Source organism: Leopardus geoffroyi, chromosome A1 (assembly GCF_018350155.1).
Source record: "Leopardus geoffroyi isolate Oge1 chromosome A1, O.geoffroyi_Oge1_pat1.0, whole genome shotgun sequence".
Lineage (NCBI taxonomy): Eukaryota > Metazoa > Chordata > Mammalia > Carnivora > Felidae > Leopardus > Leopardus geoffroyi.
The window spans coordinates 136,747,659-136,769,807 of record NC_059326.1 but is presented as its reverse complement, the minus strand read 5'-3'; the positions used below and the strand labels follow the sequence as shown (position 1 = coordinate 136,769,807).

Here is a 22,149-nt window from a genome sequence, read left to right as displayed (position 1 = left end):
GGTTCTAAGGCTCTTTAGCAAGGGACATCAGCCTAAGGCCTCCTTAGTTCTATGGTTATGAGACAATTGTGTTCCTTCTCTCTTATCATTCAATTACAATTGGGAAAAAGTCATTCCTGGAAAGTAAAGTGCCAAAGGTTTTAAAAAATCTAGTCCTATGACTACGTGATTCAAGCTCTTTGGTCTTTCATCTTCTCATTCTCAGACCTACTCAAAGTAGGTTTTTGTTTGATTGGTTGTTTTTTTCTTTTCCTTCCTTTTAAATTGTAAGTTGGAACTTTGGGGGGGTGGGGGTGGGAAAGAGAACTAATTTCATATTTTTGATGAGTCTGCTTATCAAGCATAGGAAACCCATTTGCCGGCTAAAGGATTCCAGCAACAGAAATTTCTATCTGATGATGGAATCGTATTTCTAAATGACCTCGGACTGAGTCAATTTGCCAAATTATTTTCCGTGTATTTATATGCTGGAATGTTATTCCAAAGGCTCCAAATAGTCTCTGTTCTATGTATAAAATAAGAAAACAAAAATGAGACACAGCATAATATGTGTAACGAATAGATAATGTAATGCTCCTTCTAAAAAGCAGACAACCATCTCATTAGATGTTTTAAAATAACCTGGGGGTGCGTGGGTGGCTCAGTTGGTTAAGCGTCCAACTTTGGCTCAGGTCATGGTCTCATAGCTTGTGGGTTCGAGCCTGTGTCAGGCTCTGTGCTGACAGCTCGGAACCTGGAGCCTGCTTCGGATTCTGTGTCTCCCTCTCTCTCTGTCTCTCTCTCTCTCTCAAAAATAAACATTAAAAAAATGTTTTTAGATAAAATAGCCCAAACCAGCATTATTCGTACAAAAGAAAGCTGCAATTGGAGAGTGCAGAGGGCAAATTAGGAAAAAGGGAAGAAGAAGAGAAGAGAAGCAGGCAGGAAATAGGTGACATTAAGTGGAGGAAAAAAGGCATGCAGGAGTGATCCAAACGAGAAAACAACAGAAGGAAAGAAGGTGAAACCCACAGGAAATGTCACTTTTTCACCAACAGATATGGACTTGGATGCTCTAATGCTTCTTTAAATGGAAAGGATGTTTTTGAAGTAATATAAAAACAAAAGCATCCACACACACACAATTCTATACATGTGTGCAAGGGTGCATGCAATTTTAGCCATAAAACCTTTCTACTTCTAGGATCTACAGCTATTCTAGACAATCTGAAAGCACAGGCGATCGAGACGCCTTTAAAAATACTCACTTCTCACTTCTTTTACCGCTTGGTTGGGATTTTGTGTTTGTTAGCTCATCAGGAAGGCGATGGAGCAAGGGAGAAGACAATTATCTATTTTAGAAACCATGTTTTCATATACAAGAGAGAGAGGAAGTAGGCAGGAAAAATGGTTGGGACTTAAGAGTGGGATGCACCAGTTGTATATAAAACAGGACAACGTAAATGCAGCTGGCTAATACATATGTTGCAACCTCTGAGATTTTTTTTTTTTTAAGCTACCTGGACAACTGCCATTGTCTGTTTCTCTACAGCAGCTCTAGGTCCTTTTGCAATATCTAGAACCAATGACTCTTTTTCTAAAGCAGTGTAATAGGGAGATCTGTCATCTTACACAGAAATAAAATCATATCCATATGGACGTGGCCATTTGGCCAACTCCGTACAAATGGTTTGCTCACTAATATTTCAGTAATAAGAACTCACTTCTCATCAGCAAACTCCCACACGGACAGTGTAGTGACCATTAGTATTAACAATGAGGACCTGAGGCACAGAGGACTTTCCTCCTGAATCGTCCGAGGAAGGCTCCGTTAGATTATTCTAAGTTTGGGTTCCACAGGGTGGGGGAAAGTGCATTCTTCCGTGTGAGTGAGCCTCCCTTGGTTGTATTTCAATAAAATGCCAATATCTGAGTGCAATGACTCTTGTAAAAGCTATCTTTGAAAATACCACTCTATTTTGGAGGAAAAATGAGTTACAGATTTCTAAGGGGATGTGTTGTAAGAAAATCCTAGGCTATCATATAAATTTGTTTTAGAAATTCTAAATGTATCCTAGATAAGTTTAAGGCGTTCATTTAACAGAAAGGACTGTATTACTGGATTCTAAAACTTAAAATAATACTAATCACACACGGAATTATTGGCAACTCTCTGTTAACTAGAATACTTGATGAACCAAACCACCATTCTTCTCATCCACAGAGCGAATTTCATTAATTTGTTGTTGTACATATTTTATTTCATTCAGATTTTAGAATACTCTGTAAGGCTTATTATAAAAATAATATCAGTAGGTTCTAGTGAGCGATTTAAACTTTTGGCAAACATGATCACATTAGGAATAACACAAATTGAAATTATTACCTAAAAGGTGTTAGATACCTTTTGATGCACCAACATAAAAATCACTTTTCCTTCTGTATAATCATGGCTTCCTGACAATCATTACCTGCATACAAGTTGTTCACTGTCAGTAATGATTTGTTTTGAGCTTTGCTTCCCGAGGGCATTCATATCTACATGTACTGACTTGTTAGATTACGTTGTGCTAATTGATGGTTCACATGACAAGATATGCATAGCTGATCGTGCTTATTAAAATGCAGGCCATTCTCAATTGTCCATAACAAATGATGTCCCTGGCACTTTTAACACACTCAACTGACAGATGAACTCATGAGGTTCAATCTTTAGCCTCCTTTCAAAGATCTGTGAATAAGTAGCTAATCTAAGGCTTAATGAAGTAGCAAACATCGATGTGGAAATTCTAATTTTAATGGGGAAAAAAAATGTAGTTATTTACAGTTTGGCATTATGTAGATGAAACACTCACGAATTTGACTTTTGAGATACTTTCAATGCAGGTGTTTGGCATTGTGCAAACATGTTTAAGTTTTGTCTTATTTGGTTTGTCTGTGAGGTAAAGACAGATGGGAAAAGCCAAGGGCCAAGAATTCCCACTGGGAAATCAGCCTAAGTGTCATAAAGCTGTGCATCTTCCCCTAAAATTAATCCTAGCAGATGGGACAGGCAGATTTGCTAAACTAAATTCTTTCATTGATATTTTAAAAGCTGGATTAAAAACTATTTTAAGCTAAACAGAGAATAGGACAAATTCTCTTCCACACGTCAGTGATGAGGCAATTTAGTAAAAATTCAAGGAAACACGGAATAAAAAAACTGGAAGGGACTCCGAGATCATTTAGTCCTTCCTCTCCCAAATTGTGTTCTACAGAAGTCTGGATCCCTGAGAAAGAGTGGTGGTCAAAGGGACTAATCAAACAGGTTAAGGAAATGTGTGGTTATATAAAACTAAACAAGTTTATTTACATAGAGCTACATACTTTATGACTCCTGAAAAATCAGATCTCGCATGTCATGGTTCCCAGACTTATCTCACATGGACTTCTTCTCCACTGACCATCTATTGTTTTACACAACTCACAGCTGCCGGAAGGAAGTTCCAGAGACCCTCATCGAGTCTAATCCCTTTATGGTGCAAAAGAGGAAAGCCGTCACAGCAACTTTGCAGGGGGCTACTTGAGTACCATTAGTAGTCTCAGGTGCCTCAGAGCTGCAACATGAGGTCAGGCTTTGAGGTCAGGGGAAGGGAAAGTGCTGGGGAACAGCTCACAACACGTACTTACTTCACTGCTTCCCTGGATAGAGGAACAACTGAATCAGGTGATTTCCATCTCCAAAGTGTCCATTCTAGCCTTTGGGCAGTCAACCAATTACTACACATTTATTCTCATAAAAGGTTTCATCTCATGGTCTCTCCCACGTGTCTCCAGAGTCTCCCAATGGACAATTTTTCAGCGCTCAAAGATGGAGACAATCTTAATATCAAGCCCATGCATTCAGTTCAGCAGTTTTGCTCTCACAGGCTTTCAGAGGAGGTGAATCCTTAAAAGAGCCATTCAATCTTTTCATAAGTTAAAGAGCTTAACCCATACTAGGGACCAATTCAGTTTGGGTTGAAATTCCTTGATCACAAAGAGAAGGCTGTACATTAGGTCTGTTGTATTTATGCCTCTATTTGTATAGGGAATATGATTTTGTGCATATTGTTATGCATGTGTATGTTTTTAAATAGCCTGAACAAACAACTTACGGAACGATTCTCCTGCAAAATTCTCATTTGACACAGACCATACACTGACCTGTTCTGTTAGTTATCTTATTTCCACGTTTAGTTGTAAATAACTCTCAGGCCAGGATTACTTATACATCTTCTTAGGGCCTGCAGAGCCAAGAACTGAAACCGTGTCTAACTGCAGGAACTACTACATAAATACGTAATGACAGACTGCTCAAAATAGGGCACCTTCTAAAACGATATACCATAGACTGTGAAAAGATGATCTTCTTTCCAATGGATTGGACTATGATCAGGAATCCCTCCCTGCCTCCTTTCCTTCCCATATCCCTCTAGCGCTTGGTCACAAACACGAAAAAGGGAGGAGCTCCATCAAAAGACTTTCACACCTGTTTCTTTGGCCTTTAACAGACGTCAAAACCCCAGGAGAGTTTAGAAGGCAGAAAACAACTGCTCAAAGTGGCTGAGGGGCCCTGCACCTAGAAAACGTTGGCTTGGGCTGCAGAATGTAGGCCATCTTCAGGTTTACCGCTATCGAGTTACCTTGCTCAAATGTGATAGTGGCATCGACCGACATTTCAGGAACCCAAAAGCAACATCTATATGGAACATTGATATGTCCTTGGGGCAAGGTAGGCTGGGAAAGTGGTGCTCCCTCTGGGCAGGAGTCCTTCCTTCCCCAGACTATCCTTGTGAGATGCAAACAAGGAAGCTGTGAATCGGGTCCAAAATGCTCAATTGTGGCTCATTTACTGATAGCCTCCAGTGATAACCTGTTTGATTAAGAAAGAAAGGGCTGGTAAAGGGCAGCCTTGGAGGGGCCCCGCGGGTGGCTCAGTCGGTTGAGCGTCCGACTTCAGCTCAGGTCATGATCTCACTGTTTGTGAGTTCGAACCCCACATTGGGCTCTGTGCTGACAGCCTGGAGCCTGCTTCCGATTCTGTGTCTCCCTCATGCTCTGTCTCTCAAAGATGAATAAATGTTAAAAAATTTTTTTTAAAAAGGGCAGGCTTGGAGAACTTGCCAAACCAAGGCAGTGTTCGAGTGGTTCACTGTCTATCTGAAACCCTCAAGAAATTAACCCCGCAGGGCAATTTTTAGAGGCAACCTCAGGTGGAGTGTTTAAAATGAGGTGTGGTACTGCCGCAGGAAGGAGACATCCGGTGAAACCCCGGCTGCCCTGGGCTCGGAGTGGTTGTTTTTAATTAGATAATTTTATGTTTAAATCACATTTGTAGCCTCTTGTTGCGTTTCGTGTCAGCAGACCGCTCGGCGGTCGCCCTGTAGGCAGGTCTTTACCATCGGCTGGAACACTGTGTAAAATAACGTTATTTTTGTCTTGTGTTTATGTTAATTTCTACGGTCCCTGTGGTCCCTTTTTAAGTGTGCTTCCCCAGAGGCACTTCTTACTTTCTCACATTTCTCTAGGACCAAGGCAATCTGACTTCACAGGCAATAGAAATTACCCTTAGACCACAGAGAGAAAACAAAAGGCGTAAGCCCTGGAGTATGATGTTTGAGGATACTTGATGGTTGCCTGGGTAACGTTTAATTAGCTCAGGGTTGTGGCTGGGGCTGGGGGTGCTGGTACCTGGGTAACCTTTGTCATTATGACTGAATCTGCGGCTGAACAAACCGCAATGCTTGTTACGATCTCCATTCTTACCCCTTGTCTTCCGGAGGAATTGGGAGTAAAACTCCTTTTTCCCTCTCCTCTTTCTCTCTTTCTCTCTGTATGTGTCTCTGTCTCTCTCACACATGCAGTTTGTAAACTAAGAACACACCCTTTGTTAGTGTTTTTTAAAGCTGGGAATGACTTATTTTCCCAAGTAAATCACAAACAGTGGGATAACTCATTCTCCCAAACATCCCTTAACAATTTCAAGCTTCTTGATTAGCACTCAAAAATACGACTTGATTTATTTAAGAAATCTATTAGTTTATACTTGATTCCTCATCTCCCACCATTATTTCCAGCATACGTCCGTATGGGCTGAACAAAATGCCCCAGAGAGAAAATGCAAAATCAGGCAATCAAAAGTAAAGGGACTGGAGTTGCTTGGTGGTTTGAGGACATTGCTGCTTTAAAAACAACAACAACTACAAAAATAACAACAACAAAAAATCAACAACAATAATAAAACCCTGCTAGCAAAACCACGGGCTTTCTTTGCTCACTGGAAATGAAGACAAAAGCGCTGACGTTCAGCGTTAGATGCTGTCCTTGGTTGGCAATGGTAACAGCTGCTCTGAAATCCACTTAGTTGGATTTAATGGCGGGTTATTGACATTCCCCAAAATGGCTACTGGGCCCAGGCAGCCAATTTTCTGCCACCTTCCTGCCTATGCATATCTGTGTTGAGTGGTTTCACAGTGCCCATTAGAAACCGCTTCAAAACCATTACCGTCGGCAGAGTAAAACATCCCTTTTACTCTAAAAAAAAAAGTGAGATGAATAGGTATTTCCAGGGTGGTCTGAATGAGCCATCATTAAGAACCCTGAGGAATAAAGGCACATGAACACGGCAATCAAACACCATTTTACTCCTCTCTGTTGGCCACACTTCCACCAGAAAAAAATCACACTAGCGTGTGAGGATATGCGGACATAAAGCATCCCCAAATTGCAAAGTTGAGCCAAATACACACCTTGCAGGAGTTACCTTGCGTTGCATACACTACAAAACTCTGGTTCTTCACAGAAAGTTTGACCCTTTCACTGTTTCAAATAAATGCAGGTGGGGGTGACCAGGCAATTTGATGCTCCATGCTCTGGGCGCTCTGCGCTACGTGTGAATGGGAGCAGTGGAGCGGGAGCTGGCAGCAGGAGGAGCTGCCAATTCCCCACCAACCACAACGGGGTGGGAAGGCCAAGGGCAGGGGGCAAGTGGGAGAAAGCCCAGTGGTTTGCATTAAAATGGGAGTTCCCTTCCCAGGCACCACACATTGACCTCAATGGATGTTAAACAGAGGTCTGGTTGCTTCAACAAAATAAGACTCTCTGTGGTTTTCTTCTCATACCACAGTTCCTCCCATAACCTTGGATGATGGTACCATGAGAAAAGACAAGCCCTGCAGGCATGTGGGCAAGTGCCTGTACCTACGCGTGTGCAATGTGAAAGAGAGAGAAAAGGAAGATGAAGAATTGGCTTTCCCTCTGAAAACACAGGTTCCCTGAGGGTTAAGTCAGCCTCTTGAATACAACTAAATACGCATATCTGTGTGCTTTATTGTTTAAAGGTTGGGAGCTGGGCTGAAAACCCATTCATTACTCATTGTCATAGAGCAGTTGACGCATTCTAGGCACATACAATTAAGCTATAATTCTGTACAAGGACAGACTAAACATACAAGTCTAGACTGAGTAAGAAGGCAACTAAAAATATTCTCAGACCTGTTCTAAGAGCATTTTAGCATTTTCTTATCATTCTCCTGGCAAATATTGTTAAAACCCTGCCTCATTAATGTCAAAGGGAGTAGAGGATTCGCATGACTTAAATTCAAAAGGCTTGCTTTTAATTCTCCATCAGAAAACAATCTAGAGGGCAGATATTTTTAGCAGTCACGCAGCACAAATCTAAGGATGCTCAGCCACGGTTTGTCTTCCAGAGAGAAGGTTCTTAAGCAGAACCACCCAAACACATCTGCATGAAGGTCTTTGGGATCTTGGGATCTAGGAATTATAAAACTACTGACAAAACGTAAATATGCCAAGGTCTCGCTACATATCCAATTGACTAAGAATATAAACCACCAGAAATCTCAGCTTCTTAAAACTGGCAAAGGCTATGGTCACTTGTTGATTGGAAAGGGTAGGAGAGAGAACCAAGTAGTAGAATGGAGGGAAAGGAGTTACCAACAGATGGGTTATCACAGCGAGAAAGCACACTAGTGTTCCCACCCACATCAGCCTCTTGGCATTGACACCAAGACCCTTTAACAAATGGTCCCCAGCGCTGCCCAAAGGTTCTGTGATGCCAGCACCTTCACGGATTGCCTCCCTTTTGCTCTCGTGCTCAAAGGACCTTCCTAAACTCAGTCCTACAATGTTACTGCCCCTGACCCATAACTAGCAGTTATGTGTCTTCTGACAAGCCTAAGGCAATTGTTTCTCTGAGAAACATCTTTGATAAAAATTTTAATATTATTACAAAAAGGAGCTGCTATCTCGGGCCAGTTTTTCCCACAGATAATAATAATCAGCAAATACACAACACAAATAGACTTTCAACAAAAGAGACAATTTTAACACTAGTTTACATTTTACCATGTGACAAGCACTGTTTCAAGATCTTTACATGCATTAACTCATTTGATCCTCGTGAAGATTCTAGGAGGTAGAAGTGACTGTCCCTGTTTTACAGACATTTAAACTAAGGCTTAGAATGATTAAATAACTTGCCCAAGATCCTACAGCAAATAAATGTCAGAGCTAGGATCAAAACTCGGGTAGGTTAGGGGCTCCTGGGTGGCTCAGTCAGTTAAGCGTCGAACCCTTAGTTTCGGCTCAGATCATGATCTCACAGTTCTCGTGAGTTTAAGCCCTGCATCAGGCTCTGCACTGACAGTACAGAGCCTGCTTGGGATTCTCTCTCTCCCCCTCTCCACCCCTCCCCTGCTCACGAATCATGCATTCTCTCTCTCGCTCTCAAAATGAATAAATAAACTTAAAAAACAAATTCAGGTAGGTTAACGCCAGGATCTCTACTCTTAATCATTATGCTATGTTGCTGGTATGAATTTTGGTTATCAAGTTTTTAAAATTATTTTAACAGGCAGATCAGAGTGGCAAATGATGGGGGAAAAATTGAAATTAATTTTCAGTCTGGTGTCCCTTGCCCTAGGATGAAGTACTTTTTTTTTTTTTTAAGTTTTTTATTTTTATTTTTATTTATTTTGAGAGAAAGATAGAGCCAAGTGGAGGAGGGGCAGAAAGAAAGGAAGGCAGAAACCCAAGCAGGCTATGCACTGTCGCTGTCGTAGGCTTGAACTCGACAACTGCGAAATCGTGACCTGAGCCAAAATGAAAGAGTTGGATGCTTAACTAAGTGAGTCCCCCAGGCACCCTTCGTTTGCCGTTTTAAAATGATGTCTTTCTAACACAGGTAATTATGAGGCACTTCTTGTAACCCCTAGGAGATATCCTCCTCTGTTATTACAAGAGATCGAAAGTAACATTAGGCAAGGAAGCAAATAAGAATAGAGAGTGAAATAAATTCTATACAGCACGGTCGACCTAGCTACTTTTGTGGTGGGACTTACAAAAATGATTCTCACTCAACATGATCAAGGTACAAAACACATGCCATAATATATAAATAAATTTTTTTTGATAGAATTTGAACTGATACATATAAGGAAACAAGACATTTCCTCTATTTTGAAAAGACTCAGTTATTGGACTTGACTTGAGCAAAAGACTGGAGAGCATTCATGATGGACCACCTAACCTTTTCTCTCAAGGTAACTAGTCTTGCTCGACCCTAGCTTAGATGTGGCCAAGAATGGTCTTACAACAGGGTGAGGCAGCAGACCTGCCCAGGGCACACAGCAGAGGTTTACTGAATGTTCTTTTAGGCAAGTCAATGCTACAACACGTTCCAGAGGGTAAAAGATGATCCAGATGACCGATCATTCTGAGAATTATAGTGTGTCAGAGTGGGGGAGAGCTTAGGGATCCCAGTACACAGCTTCAGGGATCCCAGGGAGCCATCAGCTCACCATTCGTACCACAGGACCCCCACCTTGTACAGAGAAAGCACTCACATTTCAGATTCCTGCTCAAAGGGTATTTGTTCAAGATGACTAAATCTTTCAGACTGGTCTTGAATGAGACCTGCAGTCTTAGAGTTAGCCAAACTGAATCTCAAAATCATATTTAAAAACAAATACAAGGGTTAAACTAGTCCCAGCAAATAAACGAGGCTGTGCCACCTGCATGATCTGTTAGCTGCATTGGAGGCTATCACCAGTCTCTCATGAGTCATCTCCAATCCTTAAAAACAACAACAGAGGCATAACATGACTGTAAAATAGGTAAGAGCAACCCTAGCTCCCAATCTATTTGTGTCAGGGAAGACAACGAACGTTCCACCGTAACTCTGCTAGCCTAAAAAAATACCAAACCAGGAGTGCCTGGGTGGCTCAGCTGGTTAAGCGCCAGACTTTGGCTCAGGTCATGATCTCAAGGTCCGTGGGTTCGAGCCCCGCATTGGGCTCTGTGCTCACAGCTCAGAGCCTGGAGCCTGCTTCGGATTCTGTGTCTCCTTCTCTCTCTCTGCCCCTCCCCAACTCGTGCTCTGTCTCTCTCTCTCAAAAATAAATTAAAAAAATAAATAAAATAAAAAACTGTTTGGAATTGGTGCAGCGCACTGGAGGTTATGCTAGTCCGCATGTGACTGCTGGATGCCTCCTCTCCCACAAGTAAAATAGTGACTATGTTGGTTTTGTTCATCACTGTGTTCACCCACCCTGACCCCAGAGTACCTGGCACCTTGCAGGTGCTATTTAAGTACTTTGTAACTGACTGAATGGCTTTATTCTTTTAATGAACCCACACTTCATCGTGTGCCTTGACTCTAGGTTAACTTAGAATCTTGAAACTAAAGGAAGAGGTTCAGCTGGCTCCATTTTAGGAGGCCTGAGGTACATATATTAGCTTCTACAGAATTTCAGGGAGTAGGGAAGAGACCACCAGACTGGGACCCACTTAAAAACAGACTTCAAATTTCCCCTCAAAGCTTTCCAGTTTGTTCAGGAAAAGCTAAGGGCTTCATTGGGTCTAAGCCAAGCATCATCCTGTGATGTCTACGCACCCCAATTTGGCATATGTGTCCTCTAACATAACGTCTCTTCTCTCTAAAACACACTTACCTGAAAATGAATCTGACATGTGCTTTCACCATCTATTATAGTCTTGGTTAAACACCTTCAAGCCACTCTGAACGCTCTCCACACAAGGGCAATACTCCAGTGGCTCGGTTCTAGATGTTCAGTCCTCAGTGGGGAGGCCCAGCCCTGCACCTTGCACTCTTAGGCTTAAAAGGGAAGGTCATAATACCCACCCTTTCTGGAGTCAGCAAGAATGGGAGGATTGCTACGGGTCCAGAGGCCCATCTCTAAACAGAGTGTCTAGCGTAGCACTGATACAACGAGGTGGGTAACCAATCCCTACTTCAGGTATAGCAGGAAAAGGAGGGAGAACAGGGTATACTGGGCTAAAGTGGTGATTTGGAGAACCTGACCTTCCTAGTCCACAAAACTAATCTTAGATCTTTGGTCCGAAAATGGTAAATTCCTCAGCGGTTCTTGTAGCCTTTCATTTTGCAATACACAGCTGTCATTCCACAAAGTCAATCCAAGGATGAATGAACACAATGGCAATCACATGATTTGTTTACAAAAAAAAAAAAAAAAAAAGTGGTTTTACAAACAATCATATAAGAAAGCCAGAAAATCTACAGAGAAAAAACAAAAAGTTGCCTTTTACATTTTGAAACATACTTGTTGAAAAGGGTACTTCTCTTATTTTTATTTTTACGAGGTGTTTTTAAAAGTTACGGAGATGTGCAAGATATAAAAACACAACAGAATAATGTAAGAAGGAACCATATACTATACCTTTACTTCAGCAAACCATGTGCTGTCTGATAGTCTCTGGATCTCTCTGTTTTGAGCTCAAAGCAAAGTTACTTAAAAGCTGATTTTTTTCACATGGCTGTGCAGCAAGTTAGCTTTTAATGAACCCGTTCCTGCTATGTTTTTCTTAGCACATTGACTCAATTCCACGCTGGAAAGCAGCTATTCATTTGGACAACAGAAATGTATGGGATTTTATTCTAATCTCACACTCAAAGCGAAGAACTGGGATTGTCTCGTGGGCATGTTGCTGCAGCCAAGTGTGATTCATGGAATGATGACATTTTACAAGTGGTTTCAACTCTTGCCATGTCCAAGGCTAATGGCATATGATGTAATCAATGGGGGGAAAAAAGTATGAGCCCCATTCCCGATTTTATATCAATGCCAATAAAATTAGCAATCATCCAACAGAATCATGCAGATAGAAAAGAGTTTTCACCACTTTACATAAAACTTGAGTGATATCCAAGAAATAAAATGCAATACAGTTGTCTATGATGGATCAATGGCAGAGCTTTTGAGAAACACAGGTTTGGAGGTTCAGGGTCTTTATGGTCCAGCACCTCTGCTCATAATCCTCAAAGGTGACCAAGAGAGAGACCTACGGGTCACTCTCACAAGAGGAAGATAAGGTGGGCGAGTCTCACTATATCCCCAGGCTTAGAGGCATAGGTCAGAGTACATCCCTAGTGAGGCAGCTGGCTCTTGGTAGCCTTTCCACATATAAGAGATTTTTGTGTCCTTACCTTTACTCTGTAGAATTCTTTGCCATCTCTGAAAGAAAGGCTATTTTAACAGCAGTTTGGAATTTCAGACTCTTTTACCCGCACCAAGAAAAGTGAGTGATAATGGAATGATGAAATGATGAGGTATATTTCATTTTGAAATGGAGATGTTTCCATTTTCTAGGGAGGGAAAGAGGTTGTGGCATGGGCAGGGAGGGGCATCCAATTTATAGTCATAGATTTATTTGAATAAAGTTAATATTTAAATAGTTTGCAATCCCCTGAAGTCAGAGTGCAATGGAATAGAAAAAGAATGTACCCCAGAACTTTAAAACTTTTCACTAAGAATCCGCAAAGTTGATAAGCCACACAGTGATAACTCAGAATTGATTTTCTTAAAATGTGCTTCTGGCTAACCTCGTTGATAACAACAAATACAAAGAAATCTTTAGCAATAAGAACGTTTTTTTGATGCCCCAGGCAAAGCTTTCCAGTCATCAGCTGATCCCTGCCCACCCCCCCACCCCTCCCACCCCCCCACCCCAGGTCCTTTCAAAGTCTAGTCTGACTAATACTGAACCAATACTAATACTGAACCAAAGCCTCACCTGGGACTTCAGGAGAGAATCTTGCAGAGTGTCGAGACACAAAAAGTTTCAGTTCTTGGTCCAGGTTGCATTCAATCAGGTTTGTGTCCCATGATCGGATTCCTAGGGAGGAAAAGGAAGAGAATTGACAGAGTTCCAGTTAGTCACTTCAGAGCGGTTTGGAAAACATCACTGTGACATTTCTCAGGCTGTAAGGGAGGATGTGGAAACCTCTTTTCTCAAGAGCTTGCTGGCTAGCAGTGGATGCCCACAAAATGGGAGGGCCGGGGAGGTCTCTGTACCAGGCCACAAGAGAGGGGTGACTAGCAGTGTGGGTTGAACTTCTGCCCCTCATAAAACGTAAATGCAGCTTTTCTGGGAGGGTAAAGAAAACAGTTATTAGGAAAATGACAGGCTTTACTCTAGGGAGGGAATGAATAGAAAGGACAGGGAGATGGGAAGTTCTGTTGCAGTTAAGAGGCCGGGAGATAACCTCTACCTTTCCCATGGTCCCCTTGTAGGTGGCAAGAAAATGTAGAACGAGGGTGGGAAAGCGAGCTTTCAAGTCCAGGCCTTTGGTTTTCAAATGGTACTTTCTGCAGTGTGCATGTGCATTCTGTGTGCACGTATGGTTTCTTTTCTTTACCCACCTCATTTTGACCTGGGTTTCCCAACTCCTACAGATCAATCCAAAGCTTGTGTGACCTTTCATAAGAAGACTGGATCTCAATCTTAAGGACTTCACCTAACTGTCCCCTCCGCCATTTATTCTATCGGACAAGCTTAGCGGGGTAGTTCTTTCTTTCACAATTATTAGTTGTACTGAATTTTCCTACCCCGAGGCAAAAACAAAAGGCGGGGGGGACAACATTTTACACTTTAGAAAAATTCTACAGAGTCGGGGGCCACAAACTGTCTATTCCATTCACTAGGCTGATTGCTGGGGTAAAAGGAACTTGGACAGACTATCTCCTTTATCCCCTCTCCTCCTGTCCTTCCGAAGGGGATGACCAGAGGGGGGACGCAGAGGACACGGAAGAAGGGAGAACTGGGGAGCAAGCCAGGGAAAACTGGGAAGCCACAGAAGTCTGGAATGTGTTTGTTTGTTTTTCTGTATTTTTATACTTTCCCAAATAGGTAGCTCATGGTGGAGCCATTATGGAACATCCATGATTGTACCCTTCCTGGAGCATCTTCAATTGTCAGGAACAAACCTCTGGGACAAGAGTCATTTACTGCATACCTACTAAGAGCAGGGACTTGACCCTCTAGGTAAAATACAGCAGAAGAACTATCTCTAAATAAACACGTCATTTAACCATTTTTTGCTGGTCATGAGTCATTCAAACAGACTCGGGGCAGTACGAATGGTAGTGCATTGTTTGAACACCTGTAAATCCTTAATGCTTCTCTGTATTCAGCCCCATTTATATCTTGTTCAGTCTTCTTATCTTGCCAAGAAACAAAATATATGTGTGTATATACATGCGTATACATGTGTACATATACATATGTATATGTCTTGTATATGTATAAATATATCACACAAAGATTCTGGAAACTCACTTAACTACATATTTAGACTATCTTCAGATTATACGCCAAACACCTTTCGACTCTGAGGAATATTTTCACAGATGGATGTCCACTAAATAGAGGCAGACATTTATCATACAATAAATGGGATGAATTCAGGTGTGGAAGAGTTAACATTCCTAAAGAGAGGCTAAATTATAAGGGAGAATTTTATGGGTCTCCCTGGAAACATCAACAGCCTCAGCTTGCATTTGTGCTAATGGAGTATTTAAATTTTAACAAGAAAGGCATGTTGAGATTTTGCAGATCTTTTTAGTGCAGAAATGATAAATGGGTTCTTTTTGTTTCACAGAAAGCTTGACAGGTTGAGAGGCCTGAATTCATTAGAATATTTTACTTCAATGTATACACTACATACTCGGCTAGTATGAAAAACCGTCGAGCTCCTGTCTGAGCTGCTTAATTAGTAATTGTTAAGTGGGTTCTCTTTGCTCCAGGTCTGAGCGCCACTTTGTATCCTGGCTTGCCAAGCTGGGTCACTAAGTTAATAAGGAGACATATGTATTTACATTAAACTCATACGATTTTTCGGCCTTTGTTCTATATTATGTCCAAATTGCTACATCACTTGAATGACTTCATCTAGGTAGATGTGCTCTTACATCGTTGTTTGCCATTTTCCCTTCGGCTTCAATAAACTCGTCATGACACAAGCAATTAAATGTTTGCTTTGTACTTCATAAACTCCTAGCTGAATGATTTGTAATTTAGCAAGGGAAAAAGTACAAAACACACAAACCAGTTAGAAATTAATTGTTAAATTACACTAGGAAACAGTTGATAAAAATAATAGTTCTCATTTTTATAATGCCAATGAAAGAAAAAAAATTAGGGTTCTCTTTTCAAGGGAGCGATTTCCAGCCAGCCAAATTATGCCTTAACAATGCATAAGTCACTACTGCCACAGACTACAATGGATTTGAAGGTTATTTTAATTGGAAAGGAAAATTTGGGAACAAGGCCACTTTCTATCCCAATTTTAGAAATAACATATTTTGTAATTACTTCGTACCTTCCACTGAATAATACTAGTAAAGAGAAACAGTATTTCTCAAAGAAGGTTCATATTGCATTCAGTAGGTTTAAATATCTTCCCTCTGTGCGTAAGAGGAAGCCAACAGTGGGCCCTCTCAAGTTCATAGGACAGAAAGACATCTTTGGCTCTTGCCACATTCTTCTGTCTCCAAATTCCTGGCTGGGGGCTAGTAGGGTGCTGATCAAGAGGTTCAGGAGAGGCTTTCAGAAGCAGATCATCCTGGCCTCTCATGGATACTACAGAGGCCAAGATAAATTCCTAGCCTTTTTAAGAATTATCCCCCCAAATGCTCCAGGTCAAACTTCCTGAGCCTTTGCATCTCCAGTACTCTACGAAGACTGTGCCCTGTGCTGGCTTACCTAGGTTGGGCCAGAACAGAACAACTACCAAATGGAGGTCAACCTCCATTTATTAAACTTCTGGGCCCAGAGGACATCTGTCACCCCTGAGAAGTTGGCCTATGGCGAGGCATCCTAAGAACTCTCCCATCTAATCTGGGGCTGTTGCCCAGCCATGGAACAGGGCACCATCACTGTCCGCAGGCCAGTCCTCCAGCCAAGGTGACTGAGGGTAACAAAGGATCTTCCCATCTCAGTTCTCTGAATCCAGGGGGATGCAGTGCACAAAAGGGAGGCTAAAGTGCACATAAAATTTACAGATGGAAAAGGGAGAAATGAAAAGGTTGTGTGTGTCGTGCTGGGGGTGGGCATGTGTTCATTACCGGACAAGAAAGGATGAACAATAAGGAACCACTTTCCCTTACTTTATACAGGTTCTATCTTGCCAAGTTAGTAATCATGCAAGCATTTTACAACATCACTTAATAAAGCCAACAATTTTCAAAAAGCACCTCTCACGTAAAGACTAAAATCTGTACTCCTACAAGAGGCAATACGTTGGAAAAATCCAACAAAATGACCATTCATTACTGTTGAAATGGCACATGAGTTCTGACAGTTATTTGGGCCTTTGAAAGTTGATTTTTTTCTATGAACTTTTTAGTTGATTGCTCTGATCCAGAGGCTTGTATTTTTTTTTTTTTTTTTTTGGCTAGTACCTAAATGATTAACTTAACTGTAAGATTCTATTTGTAAAACTATGCTAAAAAGTGATCAGAGGGCAGATTTGAATCATAAACTAAAGAAACAAAATTTTTTTTAAAAAAGAGCTAAAATCAAGGTTTATCTCTCAAAGAAGTTTTCCTATTTTTCCCCTTTTGACCAAACTTTCAATTGGCTTTTTTCTTTTTTTTTCAGCCAGCAACTTGATGTTCATAATATATATGTTATGTGTAATGCAGACAATACCTCTCATAGAGATCATTTCAAAGCATTGGTGATAAATCATTTTTAGGTCTTCTGATAGCATCCCACATTGGAAACAAATAAAAGAAGTGATTTATGACTATTATTGGTTTAAAAGTTAGAACTTACTTTAAAAAGTAAACCTTTAGAGAAGATTAAGCATGAATCATCAATCTAATAACCTTAAGTTTGAGGACTGGCTTGGATTTCTGCATAGATCACAGAGCCCTTACTAGATAACACCAATGAAGCAGTACAAGCAGAAATCCATCTGCCTTTTGACTTTGAAAAGTATAAAGATGAACATAATAAATGTAACACTCTCCACCATTTCTTCTAACCTCCACCATGTGTTGGTTTTGCCCTGTTAAAATAAAATGAAAACTAAACCCCAAATGTTTCCTGGGTTCTCAGCCACCTTGAACTGAAAACAATCAATAAAGTAACATCACAAAGTTCCAATGTTATCAGCTAAACTTACGTCTAAAAACTCAGGAGAGTCAATGTCACACACGTCTACCTTTTTATAAAAATTCTTGCTGATTCCCAGTGCTAACTACAGGAAAGTTACACTCTTTCACAGTAATTGAAAGCACCAAACTGACACTTAGTATTCCTTAGATGTCTTGATTCCCGTAAAGCAATAAAATGAAGCAGTGACAACTCCTTTCATAGGCTCTAGAATTCAGTTCGCAAGGCGTGGATGCATCATACTCTATGTTCTAATATACACTAGAGAAGTGAGGCTCTGTGAAAAATGGCGATGGCTATTAAGTCTAAGTTGGGGGCTAATGAGGAAGAGGGTGAAAGAGGTGCCCAGGAATGGCATCTGGTGGTAGCAACCGTGGTCAGGCATGAAGTGCTGCATAACTAACAAAATAAAGCTAGACCCATCCAAGTGTTTCAGACTTGAGAAGAAATGACCAAACCTTACATGGTACGTTTTGAATACAGTTGAGAAAATGAGGGACCATCTCTCATCCTTGGTTTCAAAAAGCATTTCCTAAGCAGTCACATCGGGATGTCTCAGGCCTGTCAATTTACTGCATTATCACCATCTTCCTACGGATCTATTTTCTAGGCTCCCCAAAGAACACTCAGTCATCAGATGGCAAAATTCCAAGTCACCAGGGTCTCCCAACCCACAGAACATCAGTTAAGACGAAAGGGGAAATAGGACGCAAGCGTAACAAATGATGAACCGCATGCCCAGCCGGCACACAATCCAAGCGGAGCCCCCTGCAGCATCTCCATCGTGCTTCTCACAACCTGGCCCTGGCCCGCGGGCACCAGCGACAATAGCAGTGGTATCAGAGTGACCTCTGGAGGAGGCCCAGCTGGGATCCGCAGGCGGAGGCAGCAGCGTGTCAGGCACAGGGAAACAGAGCCAGCCTGCCCTGTTGCTAAGTCATCCCAGCCCGTCTGAAAAGCTAGGGGAGCAGTGTCACTTAGTACCACGAGGCCCTGTAGCTCGAGCTGCATCCGGGATCCCAGGACCCAGGAGAGCAATCTCCAGAGGAAAAGCAGCATCTGCTCCCACATGTGAGGAAATGGCTCTGCTCCCCCCGACTTGATTGATTGTTAATGGGATCAATACAGCCATTTTGGAGTTTTGTGCAAAAACCTGACCAAATTAGGGAATTAAAAATCAGGAAGGCATGGTGATTGAGAAGAGAACATGAGGAGGCTTCTGGGATGCCAGTAATGTCCATTTCTCCATGTAGATAACATGGGTGTGTTCATTTTGTGAAAATTCACTAAGCTCCTCATCTACGATCGGTGACTTTTCCTCTATTTTTATTTCAATATTTTTTTATTTTAATGTCAAAAAGACAAATCTGAACTTTATGACTGCATGCTAGTTGTATGAAAAGGAGTAAAGACAGAGAGCACTTCATGGCAGTACTTGGAGACATCAATTTTCTCCTCAAACAGAAGAGGACTGAATAAACCCCCTGAGGAATGGGTACTGAAAGGGTGACCAGCAGAATAACAAAGCAGGAAGATAACAGCGGTGGAAGGTGATTGCTAAAACACCTCCCTGCACGGGGCGCTGCCCACAAGTGGATGACCGTACAAAGACAAGCTGGGAAAACCCGTGTTTGATCTTCCTCTGATGTTATCCTGTCCTGCACTAACATCATGACAGGACCAGAACAACAGTAATGGTGCCGTGCTGGCACTTCTGTCACTTATGAATGATGTGACCTTGAGCGGGTCTTCTTATCCGTCCTGCCTCTCTGGGTCCCCATCTCTAAAATGGGGGTGACGGTGCCTCTCCTGGCACCACATCGGGAGGTTATGAAAATCTTACAGATAGCAAAGCCCCTCCTAATGTATTATGATTCCGCGGCAATGGTGTGGACAGTAATTGTTTTTAATCCAAAGTCATTGATTCATAGAGCAGCCACACCCAAAGTCGGTACGTAGGAAATTTCCAAGGAGAAAATGTGCAACCAAACTAAGATCAGATTAAAGGCCTAACGTTTGAAAACGAAGGGTTTTTGAGATGCTCAAAGAAGGCATTTCACTATTGAAATCTCTTCTTGAAATTTTTTTTCGAATAAAATAACACGACTGCATTCTGCTTTTTTCTTTTTTTTTTTTTTTTTTTTTTTTAAGCTGGAAGGAAAAAATCAGTGCTTTAAAGTTAAACAAAAGACCCAGGTCTGCAACTCCAGTCCCCACCCTGCAGCCTTTTGTTCTGGGGACAAGGGGCCGTTTCCAAATGCAGAGGCAGAAAACAAGCGTTAATTTTTTCATCGAAAATAAGGTCTTCCTTTCGTCTTTTATGGGGTGGGGGTGCGCCGGGAGCGGGGATCGAGGGCTGCGTGAACGCCCTTTGTCCGCCTCGGGCTGCCGTAGAGACCGCAGTGCGGACTGCACCACGCCCACCAGCCGGTGTCTCCAGGCAGAAACGCTTCAGCACCACCCCAAGAGAATAGAGCGCGGGCTGGGGCTGCGCAGGGACCTGGCGACCTCTGTCAGCGGCGAGGGGAGGTCCGGGACACTGTGGGGGGAGGCAGAGACCAGAGCGCCCTGCTCGGGGAGGGGGGGGGGGCTTCGAGCGCAACAAAGCCGGGCTGACGGAGAGGTGGGGGTGCGCAGCACCAAGCCCGAGGCCCCGGCAGAGCGCACACCAGGCGGACCGCGCCCGACGGGGGCGCCGCAGTGCGGGGGGCAGGTGCGGCGAGCTGATGGGGGCACTGCGGCAGCCCGGGTGGGGCTGGGGGGCGGGTCGGTCAGCGCGCCCGAGGCTGCGCCCGGCGGGCCCTCACGGCCCCGCCCAGGGTTCTAGGCGAACCGCTATTCGGCCTCTGCAGAGCGCGCTCCTAGTGCGCGCACCGGGCGAGGCGCTGGCCCTACCCGCTAGCCACCCCCCCCCCCACCCCGCCTTCCCCCTGAGCCATCACTACCAAGGCTGAGACTTTTGAAAGAAGCCCCACCCCGCAACTTGGGGTCCCATTGTCCTTTCTGAAAGCTGCAACCAGGATCCCAGGGGCAGTAGCGAGGCGGGCGCCGTCTGGGAATCAAGCGCAGGAGGCAGGAGGTTCTCCATCTCTGCGTCCCGGGTGAAGCGCGGGGGGGGGGGGGGGGGGGGGAAGCGGGCGTGGCCCCAGGACTAGCCTAGTCATTGCAAGGAAAGAACAAATCGGGAGGTTTTAAGCCAGAAAAGGCATTTCTCGGGGGCTGAGGTGGCTGTGGTGAAGATGATTCCCATGCGGGCCCTGGCACATGGTGCTTCAGCCTCGGGTCTGCCGGCAAGGGGAAGAGGGGACACCCAGGATTTTGCGGGGGACAGAGGAGGACTGAACGGGGTGTTTGCATCAACTCCCCACCCCCGTTTGCTCCCTACGGTTTGGGCTTTATTGTGGCCGCCGCTCCTCTGTCACCTGCATTTCATTTAGCTGGAGAGGCGGTGGCCAGCCAGTATCTGCAGACCCAGCCTGATGACATATCCCTCAAGGTTAGAAGAGACTCTCCCACTGGGTCTCAAATCTAATAATGCGCATTATTCTCCGAAATGAGCCCAGGAAAGAGTCTGGACCGAGTGAAGGAGGTAGCGGGGAGAGGTGTGGGTGCGGGGCGCGCCTAAAGAGGAGGGCAGCCGTCGCGCCCTGGGTGGGGTCGCGTTTGCCAGTCTCCTCGAGCGCGTCCCCTGGGGACGCAGGGCCTCTTACCGAGTTCGATGTTGCCGATGGCGCGCCGTAGGTGCTCTTCGGTCACGATTTCGCCGACGACCACCAGCAGGTAGAACTTGCTGTCGAGGAAGCGATGCGACAGGCTGGGCGAGGTGGATGCCGCCGGGTTGGCAATGCTGCCGGACGGCTCCGGCTCGGCGGCTTCCACCACCACGGTCGCCATCCTGCCGGCCCGCTATGCCTCGGCGAAGTGTCCCGCTCCCGCCGCTCCTCTCCTCTGCGGCAGGAGAAAGGATTATCTCCGAAGGTGCTGTCTCCGCTCCGCCCCCTGCGTACCCCTCCTCCTGGCGCTGCGCGCCGCCTCCCCCTCCGCCCTCTCCTAGAGAGCGCGGCGGAGAGGAGCGGGGAGTGTGAGAGGGCGGGGAGGCGGCGCCGCTTTTATATGGAGACTAGGCTCGGAGCCGGGAGGAGGAGGAAGAGGAGGAGGAAAGGACCACCCGGCACATCCTCACGCGGTGGCTGCCTCCGCTCTTCCAGCCGTTGGCCCAAGGCTGATGTCATCTGCAGCAAATCAACTCGCCCGCGGCCCGGAAGCTGGAGGGAAGAGGTGTGCGGACAATGGTCGGGGCAGGGCCGCGAGTCAAGGGCCTGGGGGGCCCGAAGGGCCCCTGCTGCGGCCGTGAAGGGAGAAAACACCACCCCTCTTACACCCCCCACACACCCATTGCCGCCTGCAGGCACCCACCCACCCCGCTTGGATTTCCATTTTCATCGTGGGGAGATTTACCTTGCGCGAGGTGCACAAGTCAGGCCTCTGACTAGTGTCCCCGCCTGTGATGAAACCAGATTCTCAGGTGCTGTGATAGTACAGTGGGTGTAGTGCTGAGGGTACCCCGCCCAAGAAGATGGAACCTGTCTTTTCTTTGACCTTGTGGACTTGAGAAGACATAGTTACCAATACTTACCACTTTGACTTAATACATCAAAAATGCAAACCGATGCCTAATATTGTTCAGGC

General features: G+C 44.1%; 1 protein-coding gene across 1 annotated transcript in view; it reads right to left on the bottom strand.

Moving 5' to 3' along the window:
* MAP1B (microtubule associated protein 1B) overlaps positions 1–21,696 on the bottom strand; it is a 101,804-nt gene extending 80,108 nt beyond the window's left edge. The window contains exons 1-2 of the mRNA XM_045446631.1: positions 21,171–21,696; positions 13,075–13,176 (exon numbers count right to left, since the gene is read on the bottom strand). Of these exons, the coding sequence (XP_045302587.1) occupies positions 13,075–13,176; positions 21,171–21,354 (286 nt within the window). The 5' untranslated portion in view covers positions 21,355–21,696. The remainder of the gene's footprint in view (positions 1–13,074; positions 13,177–21,170) is intronic.
* Between the last annotated feature and the right edge of the window lie 453 nt (positions 21,697–22,149).